At 42.4% G+C, this 23764-nt stretch overlaps 1 protein-coding gene across 4 annotated transcripts in view; it reads left to right on the top strand.

Moving 5' to 3' along the window:
- Positions 1 to 23764, top strand: part of mid2 (midline 2) — a 121119-nt gene that overhangs the window by 86203 nt on the left and 11152 nt on the right. For all 4 annotated transcript variants that reach the window (XM_028416357.1, XM_028416355.1, XM_028416358.1 and 1 more), the window contains 5 exons: positions 2163 to 2270; positions 6409 to 6557; positions 7632 to 7759; positions 7948 to 8091; positions 17856 to 18017. In XM_028416357.1, the coding sequence (XP_028272158.1) occupies positions 2163 to 2270; positions 6409 to 6557; positions 7632 to 7759; positions 7948 to 8091; positions 17856 to 18017 (691 nt within the window). The remainder of the gene's footprint in view (positions 1 to 2162; positions 2271 to 6408; positions 6558 to 7631; positions 7760 to 7947; positions 8092 to 17855; positions 18018 to 23764) is intronic.

The following is a 23764-nucleotide window of genomic DNA, read 5'->3' on the forward strand; positions in this document are numbered from 1 at the left end:
CAATAATAGTCATATAGTTTAATGGTTTAAGTTGTGATTGCACTGCACCTGTCTAATGAATGGGAAGATGTGCAGCAAGTGACAGCGTGTTAGTGGCAGTAAGTGGATAATAGGGAGATGTTTTAAGTGAAGGGAGGAAGAGGAGGACAGAGGAGGCGATTGTTTCTCTAACTCAGAGCTGTAAAGTAGCCTCGTTGTACTTCACAGTGATCCTGGACATTTGCATTTATCCTGCTTAATTACTAACCTGCAGCGATAAGGTGGCTCTTTGCAAAATTAATTGTGTGTTGTGTCTGCACACGTCTATCTTTATGAGGACCAGTTTGAGGTGTGGGTCTCCTTCAACAGGCTGCTGAAGGGTTACACCTTGATATTAGGTTTAGTCATGATGGGCAAGGTTATGCTAAGGAGGTTAGGAATGCAGGGTCCTCACAGATATAGCAGCACAACGCTGTGTATGTGTATATGTGAGTGAGTGTGAATAATGAGGCTTAAGTGGATTGCTGAGTTGTAATGAGCTTTGCAGAGAGATGAGTGGAACTTGGTTGTTGGAGTCAGTAGTTTGCTCGTCAGCATGCATGACAGAAAGTAACAAGCCTGTAAAATGCAGGGATGGGAACACTAATGAAAAAGAGATGAATCACTACTGTATTTCACACTCAGACTCACCGGCAAACTGTAGCCCGCCTGAGAGTGCACTGAAGTGTGATATTTTAGTTATGCATTAATTTTATTGATAACAGTTTCAGAGTAACAGTGAAAGTGATGAATGATTCTGATGAAGAATCTGCTTCAACGGATGGATAAAACAATAAGAGAAGTCACACAACTGATTGTACTGTAGATAAAGAAGCACAGTAAGCATCTTAATTGTAGGTTTAAAATGCTTTTTATTTTTATATTCAAGTTATCTAATCCCATTTGAAATATAGTGCTAGCTCAGAATGTACCCATCAGTTTTTTCCACTCCGTGGAGCAGTTAAAACATCAGTGCTATAATAACACCTCATATGAGAGGCCTTTGTTCGAAGTGTCAAAGTGAAATTTCTCACCCATGTGTTCACTTTCAGTTTTTGTTTTATTTTAGAAGGTAAATCTCTCGGATGCTCTGAACCTGCTGCTGACTCCTTCATCACAGTATAGATGCTGCAGCCACTCTGCAGCTATGAGTGCATCTCTACACCGGAGAGCCCCTTATATCAGTGCACAGACACAGCTTTTATGTTGAACTATAAATTGACCAGATAAAGCTGTAATAACAGATTTATGATTGCGATGTGTAGTGACCAGCTGTGGGTCACCCTGTGAAAGTGTTGCCTCATTGAGGGGTGTCAGGTTGTGGCAGAAATGTTCCTAAATGAGAAAAAATCTTTTGTAAACAATGCGGTTTAGTTTCCTGCTTTTGTCACAGCCTCAGCAGTAAAGTAGGAGCAGCACTTCTTTGGTCTCTTAAACTCCTGCTGTAAGTGTTTTCAAAGCTGTTGGTGTAATTATAAGTGTGCTTCACAGTTGGCAGACCTGTTGTTTGTGGTTCATTGTTGTGATTCAGCACAACACCCGGAGTGTCTCAGTGACACCCACACAAGTTTAAAGTTGCCTGTTCATTTAATGTTGGCTTAAAAATGGTGTACTGCTGATGAGTTGCCGTGGCAACTTTGGTCCTATAATAATCACATAATCACAGAATCTATTAAATTACAATGATGTAAGCATATTCTGTCTGTGAATTAATGACTGAATTAATGACCTTCATAGTGCTTAACAATGAGGGTCTGTGTGTAGTTTGAAACTATGGATGTCATGCAGCTTTTTCTTAACACACAATTACTCTATAATAAGATATTCATGGTTCATATTAGAACACATACTGGTTTGCATCCAACACAGAAGATATTTTGAAAAATGAATGACCCTAGAATGAGCCGTTCTTTTCCTAAAATCAATGTCAATATCAATGAAATGGAAAAATAAATGAGGTGTGCTGATGAATCCCAGTCGACCTTGCAAACCTGCTATAGAAATAGAGCTATGAAGACAAATAAAAAAATCAATAAAAGCACCCAAAGCACCAAACAAAAAAGAATAAGCTGTAAATGCTTGTGTTGTATTTAACTTACATTTGAATGTAAACCATGTTTGTGTTTTTATTTTTGTGTCTCCAGGTGAACACAGCCATGCATGAAGCTAAGCTGGTGGAGGAGTGTGATGAACTCGTGGAGATCATTCGCCAGAGAAAGCAGGTCATTGCTGTGAAGATCAAAGAGTCCAAGGTGAAGTGCTGTGTGTGTGTGTGTGTTTTAAGGGCAGCTCAGAATATTTACATTCAGCCAAAACAGGTGGTTTCAGCAAGTTAAAGGGACACCGACAGATTTGTGGCCCACAAAGACAAATAATCTTTGCGTGTTATTGCTGAAGCTAACAAATTAGAAACAGGTTAGCTGTTGTTAGCTTGTGTACTCAAGCACATGTGACATGAAGGATTTGGTAGAAAAGGAAAAAAAGTGGGGAGGAGGGGGGGCAGTCTTTCATACGTGTGTGGAAAATATATGAGATGGCAGAAGGGAACTGTTCAGAAGCTCACTCGTTCCTAACCATGTGTGTGTGTGTCAGTGTGTGTGTGTCAGTGTGTGTGTGACAGTGTGTGTACACGTGGCCATATGTAAATCAGTGGTTGTCACCCCCTGAGCGCCTACTGTATGCAGCTTCAAGACCGAAAGGTGAAGTTTTAAGCTCTTGTGAAAAATCCTCTGAGGCAGCTAAAGAGTTTTGTTGAGAGATGAAACGTTTCCAAACACAGGGACTGAAGTAGGTATGTGTGTCGGCGTGTGTGTGTGTGTGTGTGTGTGTGTGTGTGTGTGTGTGTGTGTACAGGGGAAAGGAAGTGTGTCAGAGTGTGTCCGCAGTGATTGCAGACAAAGAGCAAGGCTTGTTCTCCTGAGAGTCTGGGTCTGTAAAAAGGTTGTCTAGCAGAGGATAGAGCAGTGAAATGCAGCGGACTGAGGTAAAAAGGAAGCACATATAATATAGATGAATGGAGTCGAATCAAATGCACATTGAGTAATTCAAATAAACACAGATGTGTAAAGAAAGAGATGTTTCCCTGAAAGAGAGGCGAGGAGAGAAACAATATTCATATTACACCCGACCACATTGTAACTTGTGTGCTTCATTTGATGCTGCCTTCCTTGTTGAGGACAGTCTGAGCAAAGACCCTGCAACAGAATAACAGGATTATACAGGCTTCATCACGGTGAGCAGAGCAGTGAAAGGTGCTCCCATTTTCTCTCTCACCTCCTCTTAAAGAGCAATGTATCTGGCAGAGGAGACTCAGCAGTCATGCTTAATCTCTCTCTGCCCAAACAACACACACTATCCCCACAGACCTGTGTGTGTTTGTGTGTGTGTCTGTCTTTCATTCTTATTCTAAAAACTATTTTAACTCCTCTAGTGTCCAAGGAGATTAACAAATCAAATCCCCTTTTGGGTTTCAGACTATTTTTATTTCATGTTTAAAGTCATTTTATCCATTTTATAAAATGTTACACCTCCTACAGGCTCACTGGAAAAACAAGCCTCTTGTATCTCTCGAGCTATAGGGTGCAGATTTGTTGTGTGTATCTAAGCAGACAGAAACCGAAAGCAATATACAAGAAAAAATAAACAGCCAGTGAAATGAAACTTGAGGGAAAAAAAACAGTGCTGTGAGAATCAAACTTGATTCTCCCGTGTCTGCCCCCCCACCCCAACGCTTTCTCTCCATCTTGGTACCTGCTGGTTTGCAGGATTATAGAAAACAAAAGGCCGCCATCCCACATTTGTTGAGTCTTGTTGTCAGACTGCTATGTGGTCCAATGCTGTCCCACATTTTTATAATGAAAGTGGATTGTCTTGACCCGGGTTAGCAGCTTGGTCTGCTTCAGGGTTTGATTGCAATTCTTTTTCAGCAACCTAAACAAAGCACAGCTGCTGCTCAGCCTATAGCGAAGCAGAGAGCAGCAGCAGGTTTGCAGACCGTATAACTTCATTGTCTACATAATGATTTGAGTTGTGGGCCATAATGAAAATATATATGAAGATCAGAGGTTGTTTGTTCTTTATAGACATTTTATTGACACTACATATTGTTATCAGTCATCACAACAGACTGGGTGGGCAAGCAAGAATACCTAAAACCATGAGGCTATTTATGATGTGTGATTATATGGAGCTCTGGTTTGTTACAGAGAACCATCTTTAACTTTTTAAACCCTTCATAATGAAAAGGGGTTTTCAAAAATACATGGCAAAATGCTTGGATGAAGCCCCCCTCGCTGGCACTGCCATTTTTAAACCACAGTGTAAGGCAGGAGTAGTCATCTCTGAAATTGTGGAATATGTTGCCAAATAATAACCCATCCATTAAACCCATCTCGCCTCGCCTCTCCTTGCAGTCAACAACCTGTTCAAATGTCGTTTATAGTGACAACAGATTATGGTGGACTTAGTAGAAGAGCGGCTGAGACATCAAATGAAAACTCCATTAAGTCTCCAGCTTAGAGAGGCTTCTCAGCGCAGCAGCTTTTCAACCAGCAGAGCGAGTGGACATTAGATACTGTTTTGATTCTTTGAGAGCTTTTCATGGCAAGCTCTTAACCAGCTGCCACCCAGTGTGTGTGTTTTTTTTCTTGAATTCTTTGCATAATTCAAGCCCTGTGAGAAAAAATCTGTTGCAGAAATTATAAATGACTAATCCCTTGAGCGCGCTGATAATTTCAAATCTCTCTGCCCTCTCTAGTTTTATTTACTGTCTAGAGAGTCAAAATATCTGTCACTGAAGTGATGTTATTTTCAAACAGTGTAGGGACAGTCTGACCTTTAAAATTCACTGGGGCTTTTTTCCAGTCATCATTGCTCAGATGCAATTACGCACTAAAGCTGATTTTTTTCTTTTCTTTTCTGCAGCTCACCTTTCTGTTGACATTCTTAAGCAGCCCGTGTTATTTGTTACGGCAGAGTTTCACTAAAGTTCATGTCCAGAGTCAGGATATGAAGATAAATAGATTAGTTTAATTTGAAATAATTTCAGCATAGAATGGCTTCCTTGTGCCCAATCGGAAATAACATTACAGCACACCCATTGATAAATTACAGTCAAAAAGGACTCCTGTGAACCCTGACCTGTGCCTTAATGTGAACAGCATGATGATCATACAGTAAATGTAGGTTCTGTGGTGTCCATCTGGTCTGAAAACACTGAGGACAGAGCTGGCTGTTTTTTCTGATGCACACAGTTTTTAATATATTCTAACAGTCTGTACTGGACAGTGTTGTCCTCTCTCTGCATACTGAAGAGGAGGCGACTGTCTTTTTGGTGCCAAAAAACTGGTCACGCCTGTGAGGAAGGCCAGCTCTGTGGTTGAGCTGGAACCGGACAGTGTGGAGGCAGTGATAGGGAAAAGGATGAGAGTGCAGCTGAAAGCTATCACGGGCGACCCCCTCTCATCCTGTTACAGACTCATACAGCCACGTGTCTCCAATCGTTTGGGGGGAGTGGGGGGGGCTCTTTTGTGCCATCGGTAATCAGACACTGCAGCACACAGGACCTCCACCCTCCACTGACTGTGACTCACAACAATGCATGTACACCCCTCTCAGTTAAATTTTATCTTGGTCTGTTTCTGCAAGAATAAGAATGTCGTTTTTTTTGTTTTGTAGACAAATTTATGACTCATTCTCTGAGTGTTATCATATCAGATAACAACCTATTATGCTCATCACCTCTGCCCTTCTATTATGTAACAGGTTCACAGAGAAAATAAAGAGGTCATTTCAGCTTTGACCCAGAGGACTCTGTCCTCTGTGCTGCCTTCTTTTTGTCTTCCTGTCTCATTGTTTCACTCATCTGTGTATGCGCCTACAGGCTGGAATCTGTGGGTTTATTATTATGCATTTCCAACAAGGTTGGAAAGTTACATACAGAATAGTCAGCATCAGTGTGGAATATGTTGCTGGTTATGTAGCAAGTGTTATTTCAGATGGTGCTAGCAAAGCAAAGTTGTGTTTTCTGGAAGTGTAAATTACTATTATTACTATAATGATGAACACCTCATACTGTTTTTGGAAGTAGAGGACTTGGAAGAAGGAACACGATGTCCTGAACAAATGAAAAGTTATTTTCAGTAAAAAAAAGATGAATATAAAAGCTCAATAAGACCAAAGAGAACTTCTTTTGACTGAGGTTTGGAAGCGGGGATGAAAGACTGTGCACAGCTGCATAGACAACAAGAGTCATAGTTGCATTTGTGAAACTTTTGCCAGACTCTGTAATATTAAGCTAGCATTGTTGTTTGTGTTTTCACATCACAGAATGAAAAATTGTGTGTGTGTGTGTCACATAATGACGATATTCTGTTATTGTGTTTCCTTCAGGTGATGAAACTGCGCAAGTTGGCCCAGCAGATTGCAAACTGTCGCCAGTGTCTGGAGCGCTCCAGCGCCCTCATCACACAGGCTGAGCAGAGCTTGAAGGAGAACGACCACGCCCGTTTCCTCCAGACTGCCAGAAATGTAGCAGAAAGGTGGGTGATGGTGCAGCCTGACAGCTAAGTGGGTAGGGGTGCATCCTACCTATCACATACTTAGTAGAGTTTTTGAATGACCTGTCACAGACTTGTTGAAAACTGATGCACAAAGGTTTGCTGGCTATGCGTCCATATGTGATGAGACTGGATGAGTGAATTCTGGTCATTTTATCCATTAAAGTAGGCGGAGGTGTCATCTTTCATGTATTTATCGACTTTAACTTTTTAAATGAAACCTCCACCTCCTCCTTACAATTTTTTTCAGTTCGATTTTTACCCCTGTTGAAGGAGTGCTGGTGAAATCTGCATTATATCAAACCTCTGCAGCTCCTCCGATCAATGTCAGGCCTCTGTTGAAAATCATCTATCATTTAATGGCCAGCTCTGCAGGTTTCTTTCCACCCTTATATGTCTGTACGGTAATCCCCTCATCCCGCTGCAGGATGGTGAAGCTCTTTCACTATTTCACAAAGATCTTTGCAGAATGTTTCAGCCAGTGTAGCATCTTTACTCCAGTTCTACCTTTTCTTTCACCACCTGGACGAGCACATTATTGACCGACTTGAGGAACAGAGGTCTTAAGGAGTCTGTGCTGCTCTGTGCTCCTCTCCACACTGCTGTGTAGCGCTGCCAGCATTGTGGTTCAGGCTGGCTCCTGCCACAGACAGCTTACTGATGCTCCAAGCAGAAGTAGGCACAAGTTTCCAGAAACTGTAGAGACGGTGGAGTAAGTGTGTCAGTGTGTGTCTGGTTTGTTTTGACAACACCAAGGTATAGGTATTGTATGCTGCTTTTTTTTCTTTTGTACTCTTGTTTATTTTTCTTGTGTCAGGGATGATGTGTACCACCTCTCTTCCTCTTGCCACCTCACTTCCTTCACTTCCCTTCTCACATTTTTTGACTTCTTTGTCACTTTTGTATGTTTTCATGCTCCTACCTTCCTTTCCTTTCATCACCTCATCTGACCTCTTGTCCCTCATTTGCTGCCTCACATCTCTACCCTCCTGGCATTTCCTTTCCTTTCCTTTCCTCACCTCCCACCCCCACCCTACATCCTCTCCGCTTTCACAGGGTTGCCATGGCGACAGCTTCCTCCCAGGTACTCATCCCTGACGTCAACTTGAATGAGGCGTTTGACAACTTTGCTCTTGACTTTTCCCGAGAGAAGAAAATTCTGGAAGGACTAGATTATCTAACAGGTATGTCCCCACAGTGTCTAGTCTGTTATTGACGTGTTAATAATCTCCTAGTCCTTTACAGAGACCTTTATCAGTCCACACACATTTTACAATGCAATCCCTTCACACACTGGCAACAAAATAGGATTAATACATATAAATTGTAGGATGTAGGATGTTTTAAATCATCTTGTTTCCTCCGTGTGTAGCTCCCAATCCGCCATCCATAAGAGACGAGCTGTGCACGGCCTCCCACGACACCATCACTGTTCACTGGACGTCAGAGGATGAGTTCAGCGTCACCTCCTACGAGCTGCAGTACACTATCTACACGGGCCAGACGAATTTCATCAGTGAGTCAAGTGCATGCATACACACACACATTCACACACACAGAAATACACACGGGGCTAAAGGTAAAACAAAATATCTGTACTGACAGATACAGAAACAGCTTGCAAGGAAGTCCATGTTAAAATGATTTGTGATCCATTTAGCCAGAGGCAAATAATGTTTCCTTTAATCCAGATCAAATACTTTGTGGAACTGTGTTTAAATATCTTGAAAGATTAATTGGTAGAGAATTGTGAACCTGGCTGAAATCATTGTTTTGTTTTTTTATTTGATTTGAAAAGAAGTGTAGTCATCCATTTTAAAGCAACAGTGCCATGATGGTGCCATACTGCTGCTAAGAGAAGATATCAGTGCCAGACATTTGAAACTGTGTTTTTTTGATGCACAACACAAATACAGTATGCATAAACACACAAGCAGGTAAGCTCTATTACCTACACACACCTGAGCCTTTGAGAGTTACAGAGTAACACACCATCCTCACCGGCCTTCTACGCAGTAACAAAAATGATGAACCAACAATGCTTTCACGGCTCTTCAGTCATCATTTCACATGTTCAGTGTTTTATGCAAACACTGTTGCATAACCTAGATTTTTTTATCCAGCTTAAGTCTTTGTTGGGCTCCATTGTCTTATTTACAGGACAGGGCTGAATTATGTTGTAAAGAGTACTCATTATATACAGTATTATCATACTGTAAGACAAGAGGATGCTTCACATAGATTCTTGGATTAGTATCTGATTTTTGTTTTGGCTCTGTAGAAAAAAAACTTCCATTTATCTCCATACTAAAGACATTTATTTTTGTTTTCATGGATATAAAAGGAATCCTTTGCCAGCCAAACTATACTGCATGTCGTTTTTCTGGTTACATGTATTGTATAATTAGTGAGACTGCAAACAGAGGGCTTGTATCACTGGTGCTTCCTACTGAAGATTTTAGACCCAGTCTATCTTTGCAAGGGTTTTTTGTTTGTTTGTTTGTTTGTTTTTTATTTATTATTTTTTCTGATTGTTGGAAACGTTTCTGGGCTGCTACCTTTGGGTATTAGTGTAAAGCCCTGATTCGATACCAGCTCGGGCTTTGTAGGGGTGGGACCCGCTGTCTCGGTCTCTCTCCTCTGTTCATGGTGGATAAAGGGCTGCAGAGCAGAGAGGCCGCAGCGAACAGGATGAAGTGGGTTCAATGACTGCGCAAAACCTGGCAATGTGACACCTTCCCATCCGAGTTGTATGGAGGTGCTTTAGAATATAATTGAAGTGAAAACAATCAAATGCTTCTTTGATTCACTGCTTTGATCTCACCGCTCGCACCCTTCATCAAATCTCTCTCTCAATCTCCTATTGAGTCAGGTAGGAGGGGCCAAATTTGAATGTTGTCTCCAAAAATTGTAACCAATAAATGTTGTAAAATCTTAAAAGATATTTTCACATGCACAAGACTGTTTGCATTAACCAACAATCTGGCTTGCATTAGCTATCAACACTGCCACCGCTTGCCTATTACAGTATAAATGAAGGCAAAGAAGGACCACTGTAGAGGAGACAAACAGAAATCAGAGTGGATAATGGGCACATATGGGAGGTGTAAATTACCACTTACTGATATGAGGAGGATGTGATTAATGTATATAAGCGTGCATGTTAGTTTGCGCCCACTTACACACACACACACACCTGTGCCTGTCTCCTCTCTTCAGCCCTTGTTTGAGGCTTTCATCATCTCCTCTTCTTTCCTCTGTGCAGCCTGACATTTCTCCATCTACCCATGCAGCTCAAGTGCCCCAGCCATTTGAAACATCAGGATACATTACTGCTATGATAGACTGAGTGACTCAGATATTCAGCAGTGTGCTGCCACAGAGTCCTCAGAGATTCACAGGAGAAACTGAGAAAGAGAGAAACCCATTTAGCCTGCCATGCCACTTGAGTTTTTACCATTCTCAAACTTTCCAAGTGGTTAAATGCTCCCACTTGAGTGCCTGTTTCTCTCTTTTTTTTCCTTGACTGGTCACATCCTCTGCCCTCGGTCCTCCCATGAGGCTGAGGTGGGGTTGTGGGGTCTTCTGAACCCTGCCTGTGCAGGGTCGTCCGAGCAAAGCAGCAGAAAATAGAATCAGCAATTGATACCATGAATACCATGAAGAAATGTAAGCAGTTGAAAAAAAAGCAAGTACACACATCTTGCTCTGTTAGATGCTAGTTGTGGCCCTGTGAAACCATGAATAAATATATATGTTTTTCAGCTTTCAGTATAGTATATAGATATAGTATATAGATATAGTATATATCCGCTTTTTAATAGTAATTACAGATGTAAACACTGTGGTGTTAGCTAAATGCTACATCCAGTTTTCAACAACACTATGTGCCTTATAATATAGCAAATACAAAGGATAATTCTTATTCACAGCTCCCTTTGCAGGATGTTGACCGACCTGTATTACAAACCCATTGAACTCTATACTTATTTAGAGAAGGTTGAAGCAAGGCGTCTGGACTTGTGGAGTTTTCTAGAAGACGTTTCGCTGCTCATCCAAGCAGCTTCATCAGTTCTAACTGTTTGGTGGGGAAACATGGTTTATATGTGGTTACAGACCTCAGTGGGTGGGTCTGGGTAAAACTTAAAAAACTTAAAAAACAATAGCACTAAATGTTTCCATACTTACCTGTGATGTTTGAAATGGACCGGTCCATTTCAAACCTATGACAACACTGAGACAGAGACTGGTTCACCCGAAGGATAAGATTCCCAGGGAGAAACACAGTAATGTGATATATGCAGTCCAGTGCAGTGAGGAATGTTCTGATCTGTACATTGGAGAAACTAAACAACCACTCCACAGAAGAATGGCTCAGCACAGGAGAGCCACCTCCTCAGGACAAGACTCAGCTGTTCACCTCCACCTCAAAGACAAAGGACACTCCTTTGAGGACAACAATGTTCACATTTTAGACAGAGAGGAAAGGTGGTATGAAAGAGGAGTCAAGGAAGCCATCTATGTTAAGCTGGAAAAACCTTCCCTTAACAGAGGTGGTGGCCTCAGACATCATCTTTCTACCACCTACAATGCAGTGATTCCATCCATTCCCAGGAAGTTTGCACATAATCACAGCAAGAACAAAGGGCTGTCAACCAGTCCCCCTCCGGCAGTTTCATAGTCGTTAGCCAGTCGTTAGACACACCTGGCCCAGTCAGCCAGAACATCACAGGTAAGTATGGAAACATTTAGTGCTATTGTTTTTTAAGTTTTTTAAGTTTTACCCAGACCCACCCACTGAGGTCTGTAACCACATATAAACCATGTTTCCCCACCAAACAGTTAGAACTGATGAAGCTGCTTGGATGAGCAGCGAAACGTCTTCTAGAAAACTCTACAAGTCCAGACGCCTTGCTTCAACCTTCTCTACGTATGATGACCTGGATGACTGAGAATATTCATCAACATGTTGCCAATCACTTTGGGAAGGACACCCTACGATTGGTGAGGGAACATGAAAAGACCTCTAGGAAACTGGCAGACTACAGGAACCACCTACGCTTCAGCCTGAGATGCAGACAGGAAAAGTTAACCCCGAACAGCCTACGTCTCGGATCCACTGTCAAGGGCCACAGAGCAGACACCATCCTGCAGAAAGCCCAGAACCAACTCCTCAACGAAAGGATCAGACAGATCAACTTCACCATAGACGCTCTCTTGGTCACCACGGAGCAGACAAGATCACAGCTTGCCACCCTCCTACCCAGCGAAGTCATGGATGAAGTCATCAAACTGACTGAAAAAGTCCAGACAGCACAGCACACCAGGGGTAAGGAACGACAAAAACGCAAATTCCATAAATTGAAAACTGTTTCCTCTGTTAAAAATGCAGCTAACCTTCACACATGGAGGAGGGAAGACCACTCACTGCCACAACAGGACACCCAGGACAAATGGGTAAAGAACCTTTCAGACAGACAACTGAGCCAGCCAGAAAAAGACGTGTTGGCCAAAGGACTCAACTTTGCCATCTCGCCAGAGCAGATTCCAGTGGTGGACCTCATCACAGCCACAGAGTCAGCCATCAAGAACAACAACCTGACAGACACAGAAGCTGAGCAACTCCGCTTGAAGGTCACAGCCACACTCTCCACTGCTAAAGCACCGCCATCCAACCTCTCCAGTGATGAAAGGAAGGCCCTGATTGCACTACAAAAGGACCGGGACATTACCATCTTATCAGCAGACAAAGGAAGATGCACAGTGGTGCTCAACACACAGGACTACCACTCCAAAGTGACAGATCTCCTCAGTGACACAGCCACATATGAGACACTGAAGAGGGACCCCACCGGAAACTACAAGAAGAAACTAGTCAGCTACCTACAAAAACTGGAGAAGGACCAAATCATCAACCGCAAGCTCTACTTTCGACTGTATCCGGGGGAAGCCACTCCACGCCTGTATGGACTCCCCAAGATACACAAGGAAGGAGTCCCCCTCAGACCCATCGTCAGCAGCACAAACTCAGTCACATACAACGTGGCTAAGCACTTGGCTGAACTCCTGACACCACTGGTAGGTGACACACCACATCACATCCACAACTCTCAGGACTTTGTGAACAAGGTGGAGAAGATCCAAATGGACCCAGACGACACCATGGTCTCATTTGATGTCACCTCCTTGTTCACCTGCATCCCTACATCAGAAGCCACAGAGATGGTAAGGACGTGCCTCACACAAGACAGCACACTCAAGGAGAGAACCAACCTAACGCCAGACCACATCTGTGACCTGCTGGACCTCTGCCTGACCACCACTTATTTCCAGTACAATGGGAACTTTTACAGACAGAAGCACGGCTGTGCGATGGGATCACCTGTGTCTCCTATTGTGGCCAACCTCTACATGGAAGAAGTGGAGAGAAGAGCCCTGAGTTCCTATCCTGGAACCACCCCCACCCACTGGTTTAGATATGTGGATGACACCTGGGTTAAAATCAAGACCAACGAAGTGGAACGGTTCACAGAACACATCAACGCAGTGGATAACAACATCAAGTTCACTCGCGAGGACACTAAGGACAACAATCTGGCCTTCTTGGACTGCACAGTACACATTGAGGAGGACAGGAGCCTCAATGTGGAAGTGTACAGGAAACCCACACACACGGACCAGTATCTGTTGTTTGATTCACACCACCCACTGGAACACAAACTGGGAGTCATCAGGACCTTGCAGCACAGAGCACAAACTGTACCCACCAGCTCAGAGGGGAAGAAGAAGGAGCAACACCACATCAGGAAGGCCCTGCAAACATGTGGCTACCCGAAGTGGGCACTCATCAAAGCCACAAAAACAAGACCCCCCAACAACAAGAAGAAGGACAACACCAGGCGGAGAAAGAACATCTCCATTCCATATGTGTCAGGAGTATCAGAGAAACTCCGCAGGATCTTCAACAACCATGACATCCCGGTCCATTTCAAACCTATGACAACACTGAGACAGAGACTGGTTCACCCGAAGGATAAGATTCCCAGGGAGAAACACAGTAATGTGATATATGCAGTCCAGTGCAGTGAGGAATGTTCTGATCTGTACATTGGAGAAACTAAACAACCACTCCACAGAAGAATGGCTCAGCACAGGAGAGCCACCTCCTCAGGACAAGACTCAGCTGTTCACCTCCACCTCAAAGACAAAGGACACTCCTTTGAGGACAACAATGTTCACATTTTAGACAGAGAGGAAAGGTGGTATGAAAGAGGAGTCAAGGAAGCCATCTATGTTAAGCTGGAAAAACCTTCCCTTAACAGAGGTGGTGGCCTCAGACATCATCTTTCTACCACATACAATGCAGTGATTCCATCCATTCCCAGGAAGTTTGCACATAATCACAGCAAGAACAAAGGGCTGTCAACCAGTCCCCCTCCGGCAGTTTCATAGTCGTTAGCCAGTCGTTAGACACACCTGGCCCAGTCAGCCAGAACATCACAGGTAAGTATGGAAACATTTAGTGCTATTGTTTTTTAAGTTTTTTAAGTTTTACCCAGACCCACCCACTGAGGTCTGTAACCACATATAAACCATGTTTCCCCACCAAACAGTTAGAACTGATGAAGCTGCTTGGATGAGCAGCGAAACGTCTTCTAGAAAACTCTACAAGTCCAGACGCCTTGCTTCAACCTTCTCTACGTATGATGACCTGGATGACTGAGAATCTTCATCAACATCTATACTTATTGAACACTTTAAATTAAAAATTAAATACTTGACCAGACCATCTGGGCTAGATCAACTCTGCACCCCTGCTTGCCCCTTTACATTAACACCTGCCATGTTCTTCCATATAAAATATGCCTGCTGCCCTCCTCCCTTGCCATCTGTCCCTCATGCACGCAGACACTGGTTTGTGGTGAAATATTGATATGATGATCACAAAAGCAGAGTTACAGGGGGCTTCAGGGCAGCCCAGGGATCGTGCGTATCTATCTTTATGTGCCTCTCGACTGGGAATCTATCACAGCAAGATCCACCTATGTGGTGATACAGGATGGAGGCTCAATGAAGTTACACACAGGCACCAAGAAACGCATTCATTAGAACTGAACACACAATGTCTGTACTCCTCATCCTGTGCCAGTGTCACAGGAATCTTTTATTGGCAGGTTTACATTCAGTGAAAAAATAAGTAGGCCTAATAGTCAATTGCGTCTATGCTGTTTTCTACCTTTTGCTTGTTTATTAGTGCCTTTGTGAAAACCTAAATGTTTGTAATTAGAGTAGTCACCATTAACTCCATATACATGTACATACACAAGCTGATCTGTGTCCTCTCTGCTTCCTCTTTTTCTCTTTTTTTTGCAAAGGTACATGATTTCACTAAATTCACACACTGGCTCATACAGCATGGCTCATACTTTGAATTTACAATGATCTCCAAAGCAGCACAGCTAGTGTCAAAAACCTTCCTTTTGCCTGGCACAAGAAGCAGCATATTGCTGTGTACTGACCTAATTTGATTTTGCAAAAAAAATGGGGAAGGTGCTATGAAGATCAAAAGCTTTTAAAAATGGAAAGCAGCATTAAGTCCTTTTCCCCCATCTTTTTGTGCTGTATCTCTGTTTGAAAGCCCACGTAACATTGTAGCCTCCCTGATTTCAACAGGACGCAGCTAAAACGACAGGTGGGTGGCATAAATTCTATAACAACAAGGGACAGCTGTCACAGTAGATCAGCAGTGTAAGGGGGGAAATTGTCATTGTTGGCAATGTGTGCATATTTGTAAGATCGGGCTGAAATAAGTCATTTGCATACAAAGGGGATCACGTGCACAAGGTGTAAAGACGGCTCATTTTTATCTTCATCTTAAGGGGAGATGTGACTGCTGCATGCGTTTTCTTTGTCTGAGGAAAGTTTGTGTAAAATGCAGCTTTCACTTCCAACTTTAAGAGTCCCCTCCCCTCATCCATTCTTAAAGCTGCCTCACTTTTAAAGGCCTTATTTGCGTCCTGTGAAGTATTTATATTTACAAGCAGACTCTTGGCTATTACTTATGCATGCTGCTGCCATCTTGCTCAATAATTCACAACGCATCCTCACCAGAAGGGACAAGGTAAGCACAGCCCTGAGAGCGCTCTCTCCCTGTTTCAAGGTTTTCATTTCCCTGTAAAGCTACAGTGGGGGAGGAAAGCAGAGACAATGAAAATGATTGTTATTACTCTTTCAGTCCTACAAATCCTAACCTCAGCTGGAGCGCTACCAAACAAGATGCTTTGTTTGTTTTGGCAAGGCTGTATGTGAATGTGTTGAGTGTTTGTTTAGTACAGCAGCATCAGAAACAGAAATGTGGTTACAAGTGTCATTTCTGTCTGGTCTGCATATGGCACATCATGGCACTCTTACTAATACTGTTTGTGAAGTTCAAGGCCTAATGTTGGGAGTGTTAATTATATACAAATGACAGAATAAATGCTTCCAAATGTATTCTGTAACCTCTGTTAGATATTTTTGCTCAGGCTGCAGCTTTCTGACTGTTGTTCAAACATCCCTATACTGTAGTAATTGACCAAAACATATATTACACATCATGCATGTGACAAAGCTCTGAGGAAAACTGGACATAGAGTTAGTGTCATGAAATGATTGATCATTGTCAGCCTGATGAGGGGAGAGGAGGGAAGAAGAAGAAAAGGATAGGAGGTGGTGGTGGTGTTAAGGAGGTGGGGAACTGCTTGGTGGATCATGTTTGTGTCTCCCGGCAGTGTAGGCCTGTAGCAGCTTAGCTATGATAACGTTTAAAGACTAAGGGTTAGTCAGCCTGTTCTACCTGTGGTTGGATGTCGAGAAGTGACTGTAACTATACATATCAGCCTTAGTTTGAAGCTAACTACGCTTTACTAAACAGAAAGGTTTTATTCCTTTTCTGAAACTCAGATTGGTAACTGGTTCCATAATAGTGGTGCCTGATAGCTAAAGGCTTGTCCTCCCATTCTACTTTTATGATTTTTTTGGAACTACAAGTAAACCTGCACTCAGATCAGAGTGTCCTATTAGGAACATATGGTACTATCAGGTCCTGCAGGTATAATGGAGCTAGTCCATGTAGAACCTTGTAGGTAAGTCAGAGGATTTTAAAGTCTATTCTGAGTTTTACTGGAAGCTAAGATGGGGCATACATGATCAATGTATGTCCTGACCTCTAGCTGCTATGTTCTGGATCAGCTGCAGGCTGTTAATGGAGTAATGTGGATATTCTGGCAATAATCAGTTGCAGTAGTCCGGCCGAGAAGTAACAAAAGCAAGAACAAGTTTTTCACCATCACTCTGAGAGAGGATGCGCCTGATCTGTAGTGGACTGGATGTGATCATCCATAGCAGTGATCACTTGCTGCACATATCAGCAGCTTTACCACAAAATGCTGAGTACTCACATGCAAGGACTTTGACTCCTTATACAGGTATAGAAATAATAGATAGCACTATACTTAGTTCACCTGGCAGTGTCTGTTTAAGTAGCAGTCTCCTTACAGCAGTTGTGCCATTTTAATCCACTGTCTTCACCTTCACCTTGTCCTTAAAGACACACTTCTAAATACCACATGCAGTCAGTGGGTCAGGAGATGTGAAAATATCACAATGTTAATGTGTGAATTCATTCCGGTTATTAACTTTAAAGTAGAGGCCACAGAGCGCCTTATTGCAGGCATTCTTTCTCACAGCCCTGAGCTGAGATTTCCTTTTTATCCGTCACAGTTGGCTACGTCTCCAAGACTGAAACAACTGTGTTTAGAAGCAGGTGACTGCAGAGCTGACCTGGCATTACTAACGCTTTACTACAAGCTGCTTTAAATCAAAGCACTCACCAGCTGGGGTCATGTTAAGCCCCCTTTCCATACATTTAAACATTAAACGCTATCACACTTGTTTGCCCTGAGGTGCTTACTTTAGAGACTCATATTGTGAGTACCTTGTTCTTAATGGCTTATAGTTTCAGCTTAGTGAACACACAATTATGCCTCAGGGGAGCTTGTCATGATAAACCTGATGGAAGGGTAAATGGGATGGATCACTGCATACACATAAATGTTGCATCACATGGAGGGCCCTGTGGTCTCTGAGCTTCTTATTGTGTGGCTCCGGTTGGATTTGGGGGGAAAATAGTTTTTGCTCCTTTGAACATACCTAAAAAAAGATTCTCTGGACTCACTGCTTACCCTGAAAGCATCCACAGAACCATGTTACTCATGCTATGTTTGTGTGTGGCTCTACTAGGTTTGTACAACTCTGCAGACAGCTGGATGATCGTACCAAACATCAAGCAGAACCACTACACGGTGCACGGCCTGCAGAGCGGCACCCGTTATATCTTCTTTGTCAAGGCTATAAACCAGGCAGGAAGCCGCAACAGTGAGCCAGCCCGCCTCAAAACCAACAGTAAGTGAAGATCATGCTCTTTTTTCTCTTTGAAATTTACAGGCCTTGTTTTGTGTTTTGATATTTAATGCAATTATGCAACAGAACTTACAGACTAAACACTCAAAGCTGTTCCCAGAGGGTTTCCTTTGATTTATAAAGATATGCAGCTCATACTGAACTAGTTTAGATTAGCTTTTAATTAGCACAATATCATGTATGCATCGCTTTTAGTTTGAGATGATCTGTCCAGAGGAACCTACAACAGAACCTGCTGCGCTGACATATTTCTGTCACAAACATTTCATGTCATGTTTCATGAGCGCTTCGTTGAATGATAATTTGTAAACATGAGTCACGTCGCGCTCATTTCTTTTCAGTCATGATCTCAGAATGTGGGCTGTCATCCACTGGTGCGCAGAATGAGGAAGCTGCCAATTTCACAGCTACACCTTCCAGAAAGAAAACAAATACTTCAGATGTAAACATGCTTTTTTTGTCAAAAACCCAGAGCAGTCACAGTTTAGTACTCTTCTTAATAAGACGGCAATATGACTCCCATCACAACAAAGCTCCCCCTCCACTCAAATGTCACAAAGTTTGAAGAACTTCATGACATTGTACAAAATGTCTGTTATTAAAAGTGTGAAAGTGTTTTAATAGCACACCGCCTTATGTTGTGCCATTACTGATGTGATGTGGACACACAAACGTTATAACCCAGCCTGAGTGTTAGTAGCAGGTGGACACGTGCAGTTCAAACAGGACCCTACTAGTCTTCACCTATGAGCTCACCTACACACCTGCCAGGTTACTGTGAGATGTGTAACAGCTTCACTTGTACCGGTGCAGATGTCGCAGGGATTAAACCGGCTGCACTCTAAGCGTCAGCACCTCTGTGTCTTGTCTTTTAGAGAACCACAGGCTGTTTGCCCTCATTTATCTCTTGGTTTTTCTTCTTTTTGAGACTGTGCTTCTGACTCTTGGTGGATCTGAGCAGGCTGTCTCCTCTTCATCTACAGTCTCTATGTTCCATGCACATACACAGTATTTGTTTTTCTAGCTCAGCAAATGCATTTTTTTTTTACTTTGAAAAGATTATCCTTCCTTTCTGTCTGTCTTTCTGACTGTTTTTCTTTTTCTCCCTGATGTTGGGCTCTCTTCTGCCGACTCCTGTCCTATCCTTGAACTCGGTTTTCCCCACTCCCTTCTTTGTAACAGTAAACAAAACTATAAAAATATAATATAAAAAAACAAAAATATAGGCAGACACTACATGATGCATGGTAAAAAAACTACAAATTAATTGCATAGAACTATTAATGCTGGCTGTGGAAACAAATGTGGAGCATAACACAATAAAATACAAGGCATTTTTTCAAAACAGAAAAGAATTGTCATCTCTCCCACAGAGTCTACGGGCTTCACAGTGGTGCTTAATGAGTTAAAGCTTCAGTGATATAGCTAATTTAGGATGTGCCCCAGGGGTGCGCAATAAAATTTTAAAATCGGTCTTAAATTGCAGCAGTAGTGCAGTGAGGCTAAAATAGAGTTGATATGCCAGCTCCTCTTAGCTTCTGTCAGGAGTCTAGCTGTGGCATTTAGGATTAAGTGTAATCTGGATACACTCAGCTGGATAAAATAGGTGTGTAGGAAACTGTCATAGTCAGGGGATGATCTCTGTCACACACACACACACACACACACACACACACACACACACACACACACACATAAATAAACTCCCTGTTTTTAGCAGCTCTAAAGTTTCTGGCCCTATGCTGGTTAGCAGGTTAAAGAAATATTAGAATAAAGCCTGTATAACTCCATAATAAAAATCTGCTTTGAGTGAAAGGCTAATACCTGCTTCAGCTCCACCTTTTTGCCCATAATTGAATAAACTATCAAAGATTCATTCTGAGGCAAGATGATGATGGCTGAAAAGTTCTATACCAGTGAATTAAATGTTCCATGTGCTGTTGTAAAATTTGTACATTTGAGCAGAAGCCGGCATGAAGCATGCGACTGTAAGAAAACAATCCATCAAAAATATTCGGTACAAAATACCAGAGTGCAATATTAGCACACTGTTCAAAGAAAACAATTGTCTCTAATACATAGACTGTAAAATTTAGTGTCCATGTGCTTAATTCCTGCTGTCCCTCCCCCTCTACTCCCACTGTCGTTCCTCCTCTTCTCTGGCAGTCGCTGCTATCTGGGGGAAAAGCTTGTCCACCCACAGCCAGCACTGGATGAGATTTTGAGCCTGTGATTGGCAACCAGCATCTCTCTCTGCTGTAATGGTTTAGACAAGCCATCAAAATAACAAAAACATTCAATATTTTTATCCATGATTGAGGGACTGTGGCCTTCATAATAGCACCTGCATCGTGTATAATAGTGTCAGTCTTTTTATTCTCTCTCCTATCTGCTCTCTCCCACTCTCTCCTCCCTCTTTTTGTCAGAGGAATTCAGATTAAAGTGCCTCTCTCATCTGTTCTGCTGAAGTAGTGTTTTTGGATTTAAATGGGTCACAACAAAACTGATCACAAATATCTTCACTTTGTCAGGCTTATTAGGACTTTCCTCTAGACTCTGCAGCTGAACATCTTCTGAGCTGAAACTGCAAGTTCTTCTCTCTCTCCTGCACTTGGAGCTTTTCTGTCTGTGCCTTGATTGGAAGGTTTAGCTGTATCATTTTTAAGATGAGCGGCTGTGGGGACTTTTAGCCCCTCATATTCCAGACAGATGGTTGCAAAGCAAAGTGACATGAACATGACTTGACACTGGAAAGCCATACATCACAGCTCCTAAGTAATGCTGCTTTATATATGTGGAGGATAAATGGGCATGCAGCAATCTACCATAAAAGATAAGCAAAAAGTTGAATGTCATGTGAATAAACTGGCCTAGTTTGACTTCACAGAATGCTCGAAAAACACTTCAAATGCCAGAATTATTATATTAAGTACAGTTCTCTGTTCTGAAAGAAGGTTTATGGGAACTGCTTGAAATATCAAAATAGGGATTTAAAAAGTCTGTTCTCTTATGCGGTATTTTGCTGTGGTCTCAGACTCTACCACGTTCCTCGCTTACATCCTTCTCTCAGCCCTCTCCTGGCGCGCTGTCCTCTTGTTACCTCTGGCTATGGCATATGATCTCCTCGTCTGGTGCCCCTTTTTTTCCAATCTTAATGCCATCTGTCAGTTTGTCCCAGAAGTCAAGCTTTTCATCTCAAGACGTGGCACCTTTTGATCTCAGCAGAGACAGAGATATTAGGAGCAGTTTGTAACAAGAAACATTGGAAAATTAACACACAGCTCTCAGCAGACTGTGCCAGCCTAGACTGAAAGTCTGCCTTTTGTTTTTTTAAATTTCTTCTCCCATTATTGCTTAAGTGAACTCCAACTGCTACTGTCCATTGTAACACATGGTTTGTTTACATTGAAATCTGTGCAATGGTGCCAAGTCTTTCTCACTCCGCTGATGCACACAGTTACAGGCAACAGTTAATGCAAGGTTACCAGTGGTCTGTTGTCTAGCAAACATGCTATCCAGGTATAATAATAATACGTATTCAGGGCTACTGTTGAAATCAAAGGGTAGTTGTTGACACTATCACCTGTTCACTTACCTGCCTAGAAGAAGCATTAAGAATCCCCTATTGTCTACTACTGTTTTGCTTCTATTGCACTTGTTTATGTGGCTTCTCACCTGGAGTGGGTGGTGTGATTAATAATAACCACCAGCCAAGAGCTTCAAACATGGTTGTATTCATTGTCCCATTCCTCGAATCCTTCATAGGCTGGATTTTCAGAACTAAAGGAAAAATCCTACTAAAAGCAGGAAACATGTCATACGGTGTTATTGAGGGAGGTCGCTGTCATCATCATCATCAGGCCTAATAAATCTGGCTGCATGAAAGCTGATACAGTGATGTCACTTACATCAGCATCATTTACAGCTAAAAAACTAAAAATCTGCACATCTGCAGCTTTAGACTTCTGCTTCCTGCTCTTAATCTGTGCTCCAGGCTGAGTGTTCATGGCAGCCTTTGCTGCTGCTAGTATAACACCATCATACTTCAGCAATGTGTTATGATCCTGTCTTATGCAATTCAGTTGGCTTGATTGAGACAACATTGAAAATCATGTCTTGGAGCTTTCATGGCTTTTTAGGTCATGCAGTGAAACCACTCATTGAACCCTGAGCACTGTAGTGCCATTTGATGCTTCCTGCTAACATGTGAAGTAACTCACAGCTTCTTGAAAAACATATGAATTAAGTATGATGAAGAAGCCGGCATTTAAAAAGTGTGTGTGTATGCACGCATGTGTGCTTGTGTGTGACCTTTTATTGCAATGACCACACTTCTGCATTTACCTCAGCGCGAACTGTGAGTGAAAGGAGTAACCCAGAGGCTGAGGGAGTACGAAGGAGGATGAAAAATGACAGATTGAGAGTGACAAGGGGAGAGTGTTGAGCGAATAAAAGACACCAAATAGCTCTTTGCAGGGTTGAGTGTCTGCAGACACGAGCACCCTCAGTCCATTGCTTTTTACCCATTAATACAGTTCAGACATCAGTGGTCCACACAGATGAAGGTGAAATTACAGTAAGCCAGTGCAGAAAGGGACATTCAAAGGCTGTGACCACATATTGGTTTTTGGGTTTTTTACCTTTATTTTGGTACATTTATTGACCGAATGTATTTATTTATTTATTATATTTTTAAATTTGTAAGTCTTAGTCATGTATACTAGCTCCAGTTGTCTTTAAACAAGCAAGTTTAAGGTTTATTTTCACTCAATAATGTCAGATGTCTGCCTTTTTAAACGTTATTGTTAATATACTATAATCAGAATCAGAATCAGAATCAGAATCAGAATTACTTTATTGATCCCAGGGGGAAATTGCTTTCATTCCAGGTGCTCCATGTATGCTCAAAAAAGACAGGTTAGAAATATAAATAAGGTAAAGTAATAAGCGTAAAATAAAAATAAAACCTAATAAATTCTAAACATTAATAAACATTCAAGTTAAATCCAGGCAAGTGAAGACTGAAGTCATATATAATACAATACAACTTGTACTGTGTGCATTAAGATCTCGTCTAAATAAATCCAATATGGATATGATTACAAGACAGTGTGTTAGATCTGATCTCAGAGGGAGGAGTTGTACAGTTTGATGGCCACAGGAAGGAAGGGCCTCCTGTGGCGCTCAGTGGTGCATTTGGGAGGGATCAGTCTGGCACTGAACGTACTCCTGCACCTCAGCAGCACGTGGTGGAGAGGATGGAAGCTGTTCTCCAGGATCCCCTGCAGCTTAGACAGCATCCTTCTGTCTGACACTACTGTCAGGGAGTCCAGCTCCACCCCCACAACATCACCGGCCCTTCTGATCAGTTTATTGAGTCTGTTTGTGTCCGCTGCTTTCAGTCTGCTGCCCCAGCACACAACAGCAAACAAAATGGCACTGGCAACCACAGACTCATAAAAAATCCTCAGCATAGTCCGACAGATGTTAAAGGACCGGAGCCTCCTCAGAAGATAGAGGCGGCTCTGGCCCTTCTTGTAGAGGGCTTCAGTATTTTTAGTCCAGTCCAGTTTATTGTCCAACACCACTCCCAGGTATTTGTAATCCTCCTCAATGTCCACACTCTGCCCACCGATGGAAACTGGAGCCACAAGTGTCTTGGTCCTCCTCAGGTCTACAACCAGCTCCCTTGTCTTTGCCACATTGAGCAGCAGATGGTTCAGCTCGCA

Source organism: Parambassis ranga, chromosome 10 (assembly GCF_900634625.1).
Source record: "Parambassis ranga chromosome 10, fParRan2.1, whole genome shotgun sequence".
Lineage (NCBI taxonomy): Eukaryota > Metazoa > Chordata > Actinopteri > Ambassidae > Parambassis > Parambassis ranga.